This window comes from Lactuca saligna, chromosome 6, assembly GCF_052625555.1.
Source record: "Lactuca saligna cultivar CGN05327 chromosome 6, ASM5262555v1, whole genome shotgun sequence".
NCBI classification, from domain to species: domain Eukaryota; kingdom Viridiplantae; phylum Streptophyta; class Magnoliopsida; order Asterales; family Asteraceae; genus Lactuca; species Lactuca saligna.
In genome coordinates this window covers 137,479,383-137,490,831 of record NC_136422.1, presented here as the reverse complement: position 1 = coordinate 137,490,831, position 11,449 = coordinate 137,479,383, and the positions used below count along the sequence as shown (strand labels likewise).

Below are 11,449 nucleotides of genomic sequence, written 5' to 3'. Positions count from 1 at the left end.
ATTACATTTTCCTACGACTTGACACTTTAGGTGCAACGATTGTGTGAAAAAAGTCACTGAAGAAGCATTGTATATCAAAATACATTGAAGAACAATGACATATAAATCATAAATGCGTCAAGTTTCAGAATGGGTGTTGGAAGTTTCTTTTTCAAAAGCTGGAAATATTTTGGGAGGAATGATGGGGTCAATAACTTGATAACCCCAACAAGGTTTTTTAAATAACTATGAGCAAGATGTGTATCAACTCTTTCTATGTTGAGGGTGATAGGAATGATAATTTTGATGTTGTAGACGACAACTGTAGGGTAAAAGAATGATATTCAATATTTTTATGTTTTCACATTGGTGTCAATTCCACATATACAATATCTAATAATCTGATATTCTCGGACTATATATTACCAAAAATAATGATCGATACAAGAAAATATTTAATCATTTATCATTAAATAACGAAAGAGAAGAATAAGATACATGCATTGAAATCAATATCTCTAACAAATTAGCCACCAATTATAACCCTAGTCGACTTCTTCCAAGTTCCAACCAAATCATAATAATTCTACTAAACTATATACCTTTTATTTTTCATAATATAGAACAATTTTTCTAGTCAAAAGGTCAAGCTGTTTTTATAAGCCGGTGATAGCGGGCTTCGGCCCATTGGGCCATTTATGGGTGGCTTAGTTGGGCAACGTTGCCTTTCTCCATCACAGCTAAGCCCATTTCTGCTTTCTGTTCTCTTGCTGCCAATATTTGCTTTGTGGATTTATAAAATGTTGCATATAGTATGAGTTGGAGAATGCCAAGTAGTGCTCCAATCCCATTTGGCACCTGTTCAAAATAAAATATTAAGGTATATATTTTAATTACTTTAATAAAAAATAATCATTTTCTTAAATATAGTTGTGTGATAATATTTCATAAACCGTAACATGAAGTAAAACTTTTTTTTGTTTTTAGATTTTCATATTCAAATTGATCAGAGATTTGTAGAACGCTAAATAGAAAAAGAAATTTATGCATATAAAAGGAAAAGTCACTTACTGCGATGAAGGGATCAAATGGGAAAAGAGCATACAGAAACCAACAAAGTCCATTAGAGAAGCAAAACAAGGAGAGAAGAAAAGGCATATACTCCACGCTTTTGGTTGTGATCACCAGTTTCTGTGTTATATTTCATGAAAATGTCAATCAATATATATAAAAAAAAATATATCAAGATGTAAAAAGTGTGTGGATTTATGATTATGCATAATCGAATCAAATGATTCATATTCTAGGTACCAATATACGTGGAGTTTTTGGTTTACTCATCAAACAAATTATTATGAAAAAAAAAAAAAAAAAAACTCCAACATATATAAACACATATATTATATTGTTATATAGGATACATTAATAATAAATTCATAATGAAAACAGAATATAGAAAATGTATTAATTAACATGATTTGTAGAAAAACTGTATTTTTAACATACCATGACAGATAATGGTGAAGCATACATGAGGATATTAGCCGCAACGCTTATGCTACCAACAATAGTTGATCGCTTATGCGTTGTGTGAACTAGGGTTAGCACCAAAAGAACGAGTCCTCCAGACACTAAAATCTCAACTAGCATCACTAATGCAACCCTAAGCCTCTTTCTTGTGTCCGAGAATATTAGAAAGATGACTAAGTAGATTAACTCGATTGCAACCCCAGCTCCATTGGTAGTGACCACAAGTAGGCTGTGTGGGTGCACGAATGGCATCCCATACAACACCCATAAACCACAATTGAAAAACGATGCCAGATATGGGACTGGTGAATACTGTTCTACACTTCCTTTTTTCCATATACGAAAAAAAGTTGGCCTGAAAATTAAATGTTTAGATTTTTTGTTAAATTTGATATTTTTAAGTGAAATAAATTAAATAAGAGTAATTTAATTATTTTATATGGTTAACAAGTAACAACTATTTCTATAATAATATAAAAGTATAAAACCACATGAATGACATAGTTAACAAAATTATTGGACTGAAAGTGCAAAAAACAGATAACCATAATGACCATTTCTGCGATTTACTCTATATCAAGTGATGTTTTTCTTGAGACTCAACTTAGAAGTATAAAGTTAAGGAAACTAAAGATAGGAAAACAACAATTAGTAAGAAAATATAGTAAGTTAATTTGTTTAAAATTAAAATATGTAAGTCATTATACTCCAAAATAAAATTCAAAATGTTTTTTTTTAATTGTATAAAACTTACACTGTTGACAAGAACAATGTGACTGCAGTGATATTTCCTGTCAAAAGAACAATTAATCAGAATCTTAATTAACATAATAACAAAATTATATGAGAAACAAGTTCTTTAACTATATTTTAATTTTAAAAGGCTAGTTTGTAAAATTAAAATTCTTAGTTTAAATAACACAGCTTAAAACTAATTCAAATTTCTATAGTATTTTGTACAAATCTTATACACAAACCTTTACTGATATTATATTTAAAAAATATAATTTAAATTTTCATGCAAATGCAATACTTATAAAAAAAAAAAAAAAAAAAAAAAAAAAAAACCGTACCTGCGACACCAAGTGTTGTACGGATAGCTTCTTCAGAAACCATAGCTAAGACTGAAAAGTTGCTTCTTGTATGAAATTTTTTGAAGTCGATAACACACCAATTTATAAATCGTATGATGATGTGAAAAGACGTAATTGCCCTTAAGAAGGTTTTTAGTGAATGACAAAATTGTCCTTACACGTTAGTTAGGTTGCAGCATGTGTAAAGACAAAATATCAATTATTCGAGACACTTTTCAGTCAAAAGCATGTTATTTATGTATTTATATTTCTGTGAAAATTTTGGAAAGTTAATAGTGTTGAGATAATAAGAAAATTATTGTTCAAATATTTACAATATCCTCAATGTGAACATCGACTTGGTGGAGAAAATAATTTGCAAAACCAGTGCCTTATAAGTTATAATGACTATTAATCAATGATATATGATTACAGATTAATAATTATTTAAAACAGTTAGGTTTAATATGAGTAAATTTCAAATTATACATCAATTAGCGTTTGATCCGCTAGGAGTCCTTTTCTTCGGAATGAGTAGCTATATGGTTTCAATTGCATGATTTAAATTTGATAAGAAAAGGTCTATATCTTTACATGTGAAATTAGCTTATAATTATTTTAACTATAATATTGGTGTAAAGTATATAGTGTTAGTTAATTATGTTATCTAAAATTATTTGATAAAAAGATAAATTTAACTAATTCATTTAAGTTTTTTTCTAAAATTTAGACAAAACTTGGGGTTTTCAACAAATAGCCATCAATCTTGCAAACCTTCCCTGGAAATAAACGTTTGGGCTGTGAAATTGTAGAAATTGCATCAGTTTAAGGAATAAAAATTATCGTTTTCGCTGGTTTGACCTATAAAAATGCAAGATTTTTTTTTTTTTTTTTATAGAATGCACAATACCATTTTCACACCAAAAAAAACCTTTATATTATAGTTTAAAGTTTAAAACTGCAAAAATGAAAAAAGAAAAAAAATCAAGAATTTCATATTTAAATACAAAATAAAACCAAATTCGAAGAAGCCCTTGTATTTTTTTTTAATATATTTTTTTCAAATCATAACTAATGAGTTGCAAGGTATACATTATCCTTGTTGCAAGTCTTGCATTTGCTAAATGCATAGGCATTGTCTTCTTCTTCTTCTTAAACAAAAGCCCCAACTAATTGTCGAGCAAGAAAATGTTAGTAGACAAAAGTTATTTGATTAAAGTTTTATATTATATTTTTTAAACATATATATTTAACATAAAATTTAAAGGATACGATCATAGTACCTACTAGCCTCTCTTTAGAACTACCACTTCCATACCTTACCCCACTTCACCTCCTACCCACTTACCATGGTCTCCTCTTCTTTTCTTTTGCCTACTTTGTCATGTCACTCTTCTAGTTTTCTAAGTTGATTTTAAATAAATATCCTATAATTTTTTTTTCTATTTCTCTTTCTATCCTATTTCATAGTGATATGTGTCACGTTTTGATGAAATTAATAATATTAATTGACATTTGTCGATCATTTTATATGGGTGTGATGATAAATAGGAAGAAAAACAGAAGAATATTTTTTTAATATTTAAAAAACTTTTAATTTTTTTTTGTTAAATACTCGTATAACAAATAAAAACTATAATTTTCAACTACGTTCCAAGTTCCAACTTTCAACTACCAACTTCCAGTTTTTTTACCACCAACTAGACAACTAGTTTACTAAATGCACCCTAATGATCATCTCAATTACTACCATCTAACTTTTTCTTAATTCATAGAATTCACAACTCCACATCAAGTCAAATCACCACCAAATCTATGATAATTAAAGTTCATCATTACTAGATAGTAGCCACACATATTGCCACAAAAAGTTCAAAGACAATAACACATACCCAAACTCCCAAAGCCCGACACCTAGGGTGCATATTTGTAATCACCAATTATCAACTAAAGTTACTTGATCATCATACTTATTTGCATAATAATTTTCTAAACTGATATTCTAGGGTGATAAAAAGAACGATGTTTTATTAGACTGTAATTTTGGGTTCTCGTTTTATGGTTATTCATATGAAAACCAGAATAGTAGAATATAAACTCTAATTTTCCTTTTAAGAAAACAAAAAGATATTTATATTAATGCTTACTTTTTCAATTACCAAAACCATGAAAAGGGACATTGTGTGTGAATAAACGCATGCAAGTGTTATGGAGATAACGAAAAGCTCACTCAACAAAAAGAATATGTTATATCCCTTTTGCTTGGATTTTAGATTTGACACGATCTTATATCCTCTCATTGTTGCTTATATGACTAAGCTTTATACTTCTGTGTTTAAATTCATTGAAGGTGTATTCTAATAATTGTAAATAAATACAGAAAATAAGAAAATAAATGACAATTCGATGAACACAGATACATAAATTGGTCAAAATTCGGGAGTGATTTATATCCATAGTATAAGAGTAAGTCCAAAAAACAAGATATTAATTAAGTGCAATGAGCACTGGTTAGATACTAGGTTAACTAGCCTATAATCGGTTCTTGATTTATCATACTATTACACTAATGTCTTTGTCTAAACCCTAATTATATATTTGGAATTTTGATCAACGATATTTTAGGCGAGTATAACAATTTTTTTTTTTTAAATTGATGAATTATATATGTATGTGTGTATATTATGTAAAGGGTGAACACGGACATTGATGTATTGATTTTAGAAATTGTTTTTTAAATCTTGAGATTGGAAATACTAGGTGATAGGCCCGTGTGAACACCCACACATATTGATCTTAGAATTTGGTTTTTTAATTATTATTATTATTATTATTATTATTAAACTTGAGATTCAAAACTTACTGAAACAAAGGGTGTGAATTTTACCTAAAAGAATCTTAAGTAAATTAACGTTGTCTTTAGACATAATAGTTGGCATATAGTGTATAACATTACATAGCACCAATTCTGAGCACACCTACAAGCGCAATTAAATTGATAATTTACTCATATACTTGTTACTTTAAATAAATTAAGTTATGTCATCAAAGTTTCTTGAAGAATCAAGAAAGTAATCTCATTCTTGCAATTTTTTAACCCAACTCCTTTTATCACCGATCTTAACACCACATATATTTAACGACATAATATTTGTTTATCAACAAGTTGTGCACCAATACTCGAAATTGTTTTATTTATGTCATCTTTACACCCATCCATTTTATATCCCACAATATTACCTATTTCAATATAACGACATGGTATCACGAAAATTACCACTCGGACTATGAAATTGCACCCCACCAAACCACTTTCAGTAGCCGAACAACACCTAAAAGCAATGTTTTAAAACCCGGGTTTTTAGTTGATCCGGTGTGATGACTGGTTCACGGGTCAACCGGTTCAACCGGTTGAACCGCCGGGTCAACCCGGATTATGATCTTTCTCTATTTTTATATATTTTTAGTTTCCCGCATAATGCATAAACATATAAAACTAATAATTTAATGTCTACAAAGTTTAAACATTGAAAAACATTGAAGAAACCGCAAACGACTCGTTGTTTTGGCGTTTGCTACTTGTATCCAACTATCCAAACCCTATCAAAACGGGTCAATCTGGTTTTAACCGGTTCAACATAAGTGGTTGAACCGCGGTTTAGGGAAAACCCGGCCGGTTCGATCCGGTCCGTAATTTTACAAAAAACCGTTCTCAATTGACCCGTCTTTTACCCCGGGTCACGGTCCAACCGGTTGAACCGGCCGGGTCGACCCGGGTTTTAAAACATTGCCTAAAAGTAATCGGACTATGAAATTGCACCCCACCAAAATCCAAAGGCTATGATGTCGTGTTCAAGACCTTAGAGACACAACAGTTTTCATAGAACTTTGACCACTTTAAACACCATTTTCAAGCCTTCATGTTGCTCGAAACTCATACACGCATCATTACTTGTAAACTCCAACCACACACAAGTTCCACGAATATATCTTTTTTTTTTTTTTTTTTTTTTTTTTTTGAACGGCAAAAATAAAATTCATTAAACAAAGCCAGCAGGGAGCTGGCAAAACACAGTACATACGAGAATTAGTGATAAAAATGTAGATAGGATATCCTAGATAAAGCTAATGTTGGCCTAGTCATTTTAATTGAAAACCAAAACATTGTTTAAGCAAGAGTTTCCCAGGCTTGAGCAATTATGTTTGAGACAACATATATCGACCTTTGAAGGAAGCAACACCACCAGGCTAGTACAGTTTTACGGGTGGGATAGTTGTGCTGCAGCTCTTTAATATATACACCTGAAGCCTCAAGCTTCCAGAACCTGCCGCCACTTTGGTTAGAGAAGAGGTTTTGAAACTCTAATCCGTGTTTTGATAAGGTGTGGTGTAACGACACACATCCCAAACCTTACTTAATACCACACATGAAGCATCTTCAACCACAAGCAAGTTTTTCGGCTTACCATTGGTTGTTTTTTTTTTCCCCCATGGTTTCGTTTTCCCAATTATCCTCCGAAATTAGCATCAGACATTGTTCTTGTATCAATTATCCCCCAACCACCACCAACGGAAACTACTGTGGAAGTCCAAAGACAACGTTAATTGATGAACCATGGGTAACGTTGTCAGTGTGTGATAGGTACAAAGATTTTATATTTTAGTGGGCCTAACGGTTATTTTGCTTTGTTTTATTGAAGCATGAGTTAAGAGTTTATGTATTTTTAAGTTGCTTTGTTTTTTACTAGTCAAAGTATTGAGATATTGTTAAACATAAAATTTGTATATCGTGTACGTTTCATTCGTTCAAAATGTTAAAGTTAGACTTATTCATTAGTTTTATGCAAAAACACCAATTTGTATTGGTAGGTGAGGTTATCTCTTCAAATTTTTAGTAATTTGCTATGTTCAAAAATTGTAGCATAAGATTTTACTGTCTCTAGCTTAAACAAAAAATCCATGGTAAGTACTATTATTGGCAGTATACAACTGACCATTTATACGATATTCAAACTTATTATGTTTTTATCCCTATAAAACTGCAATGAGTTGTTATAATATAAATCGTAATTATTATCATCTCTAAATGAGTATATTTAAAAACCATGTAAAAGATAGTTTACAAGAAGTATTGAACACATGTAAGATGATGAAGTGCCTACTCAACGAAAAGGAGATTTGATCCCTTTTGGGTAGATTTAACATTTGACACAACTTCTCAACCAAACACTTGTGGATAACCTCTAAATTGTTGTTTCAATGACTAAACCAAAACTTTGGGTGTAAATTATTGGCGTTGGCTTCTAATAATTGTTAATGCTGATAGAAAATATGAGAATAATTGGGCTAATTTAATGATCAATTGGGTCCGTTGTCTTGGAAATTTTCTAGAAGATGGTGCGTCGTAGATTGAAATAGTTAGATTTTTAGGGGGTGTTTGGCTTATCTTTTTACAGCCAAAAATCTTTTTTAGAAAAAAAAAAAAAAAAACAAAAGATGTTTAGTAAATTAATTTTAAAAAGTTACATTTGGAGTTTTTATATAAGGAAAATCAACTTTTTGGAAAAGTTAGGAAATCCTAACTTTTTGTAACTTTTCCAAAAAAAACTTTTAGACTTTAAGAAGCTAAGTCAAACACCCCCTTAGACAATTAACAAATCGTGTTTTCATTTTCCTTGAAAACTATTTCTATGTTATGCCTCAAGGGGCATTGACCCTCTATTTCATCGTGTTAAAGATCAAAGTCGCATTATACAAGATGTACTCTGCACCATGAAGCTTGCATTAGATCATAGCTTTGATCCCTTTTGAAACTAGTTTAAATTTCAACTATATGAAAGTGACAAGTGACACCAAAATCATCAACACATTTTTCTATCATCTATTCTTAATATGAGTACGAAGTCTAATTAGAATTAATTATGTAGGTAATTAATGTGAAGCCTGAGCAAATCGATAAAATGGAACCGAAAAAAACATACTAAACAGGGAGCACAATAGATTAGTTCTTTAAAAATAGCGTACCAGTAACATGACATTATCAGAGTGATCAGATAAAACTTTATGTGTGGCAAATCCTTTTTCGTATTTACATTGACGGTTGTTATGCCATGTAGGAATATGACACACGAGTATGACCAACATAGCGCAACAATTCAAGAGTGTAAACCTATTGGTTTGACAAGTTGTCAAAACCCTTGGTCATTTGTGTTTATTTAGGCTATATATGGGTTGTTTTGAAGTCACGACTTTTGGAACAAATTTTAGAGTTTATTTATTTTCTTTTGTGAATATTTTCTTATAAGTTTAGGATTTTGATTAGGGTTAGACGATTATAAATAAGATAGTTATCTTTTTAAATATTTAGCTATGTGTAGAGATTTATAAAAGTTTGTAGAAGAATATGAGAAAAAAATATGAAGAACAAAGATTGCTCTTGTTTGTTATAGTCAAGTTTGGTCTTCTTTTTTTTTTTTTTTTTTTTTTTTGTAACTTTCCCTGTCATTTGGTATCGTCGTCTGAAACAAGAAATAAGTATTCAAGAAAATCAAGAGAGGAGAAAGTTTATTATATTTAATATTCCTTGAAGGCTTATAAATGATCTTTTATCTAAGATGAATCAAAATTTGGTATGCAAGTATGACCAATTTTTGAAATTTTTTAATTCACGCTAATTTACTGAGATTAGATAACAATTTACTATTTAGTGATGTGATTTTCGGAACTCACTTGCAAATTGATCAATAATTGCCAGAAACTGAAAATTAGAGATCTCAACAACTAAATTGTTAGGAGCTCCAGACTAAGGATGTGCATTTTGACCGAAAATCCGAACCGGAACCGAAACCCGTACCGGACCGACCTGAATTAAGAGCGAATAAGTTATTTGGGTCGGTTCTTGGGTATCTATTTTTGCCCAATTCGGGTTTTGGGTTATTCGGTCCGGTTTACTCGAATAAAGGTTTAATCAACCCAAAAAGACCGACCCGGAAAGTGAATAGTCACTTGAACCGAATAACCCAAATAACCCGAAATGATCTGAATAACCCAAATAAACCAAAATGGTCCGAATAACCCAAATAAGAAAATTTTTATATCTAGTTCAAGAAAAAAAAATACTTGTAACGTCCCAAAAATACAGGCTAAAAATTTCCTTTAAAAATATTACTAAAACCATATTTATAAAACCATAACATAAATTCCAAGAATCAATTCAAAACATGTTCTTATTATCAGAGTAAAACATTCCAGGCTGATTAATCAATGGTGTGTGCGATCACCTCGAGTTCTTCCCTCCGCTACCGGAAGTACCTAAAACCAAACTGAAAACCGTAAGCGCGAAGCTTAGTGAGTTCCCCAACCTACCACATACCCTGCATAATTACATATTGCATATATTGGGCCACACCCGCTACTTCGGGCCTCGCCCGCTACATCGGCCCCGCCGATCCTAGGCCCTACCGATCCCAGGTCCCGCCTGTCTTCGAGCCCCGCTCGGATACATATCTATTTCTCTTAGGCCCCGCTTGTCTCTGGGTCCCGCCCGCTAAACACATACTACATATAACAATGGCATATAACACATAAACTGAGCATACCCTACTGCATTCCTGTACTAAGGCCTCGCCTGTTTTGGGCCTTGCCCCTGACCTGCTATTAGTGAGTCATGGAACCCCGTCCAAGCTCCTGCTGTAAGTGAGATATGGGCCCCTGCCCACACTCACTCCACTCCTATCTCGAGCCTTGCCCATGCTCTGCTACTAATAAGGTATGGAACACTGTCCACCCTCTACTATTGGTGAGATACGGGACCTCGCCCACACTCACCTTCCTACCTGGCACATACATGTATCACACAGACAACAAGTATAAACTATCATGTAAACCGATCCTTAGGCACCCGCCCGCTAGCATACAATGCCTAGGGCTAACCCCCGGGTCTTCCTACTCATATCTACGTGGGCCGACATTATAGTCGTAGACCCATCCACACAAAGGGAAAACTCACCTTGCACTGCTGAAGCTTTAACTGATACTCATCTGACTGCTATCTGACAACTCCCCAATTATTGCTCCAATAGCTCCCCGAGCTTCAATATCAATATAACACTAAGTCCCAAACTGACCTCCATAAGTCAAACTAAGTAAACCCTGGTCAAAGTCAAAGTCCTGGTCAAAGTCAACCTCCCAGGTTGACCTTACTCACCGAGTCAGCCTATTGACTCGCCGAGTTCATGAATTCAGAAACCCCCACAATCACGACTTGACTAGCCGAGTCACCCCGCGACTCGTCGAGCCCTTCAACTTCTAAGTCCTAGTCCTGGTTCTGACCGACCCACTGAGTCACCACCTTAACTCACTGACTCGACTCGCATCCAGAAGAGGTTAGGGTTTCGACCCGACTCGCCGAGTCTAAGAACATACTTGCCGAGTCCACCTTGATCATTTTCATTCTGTCAATTTTAGTCCATTCCATTGCTTTCCAATCGTAGATCTGGACTCCTAAAGCTAGCATCACACGTAAAGTTGCTAACTTTACTTGCATGCAAAGGGTTATGAAGCTTATACACCAAATCCAAGCAAAAATGGTGGTCTATGACATAGAATGGAGCCATGGATGGAAAAAGCTAACAACTCTGAGCTTCTAGAACCCAAAAGTACTCAGATCTGAAGTCTTCTTCATCCTCAAAGGCACAATACTTGGATTGGCCTTGGAAATGGCCCAAAAGTGATAAAATCTAACTTGGAAAGGGGATCTAAATGAGTAACAGCCAAGGTATGAGCTTCATACCTTCAAATTATCTGAAATATCACACCAACTTTGGATCTACTGCCCCTTCTTGAATCACCAAAGGTTCCTTTCTTCC

General features: G+C 33.0%; 1 protein-coding gene across 1 annotated transcript; it reads right to left on the bottom strand.

Moving 5' to 3' along the window:
- Nucleotides 1-445: 445 nt before the first annotated feature.
- On the bottom strand, nt 446-2,679 carry LOC145001228 (bidirectional sugar transporter SWEET4-like). Its single transcript, XM_078960585.1, has 5 exons — nt 2,583-2,679; nt 2,264-2,300; nt 1,486-1,864; nt 1,051-1,170; nt 446-837 (listed from the first exon to the last, which is right to left on the bottom strand). Exons 1-5 carry the CDS (start codon nt 2,623-2,625, stop codon nt 676-678), a joined length of 741 nt encoding a protein of 246 aa, XP_078816711.1. The 5' UTR covers nt 2,626-2,679; the 3' UTR covers nt 446-675.
- Nucleotides 2,680-11,449: the final 8,770 nt, after the last annotated feature.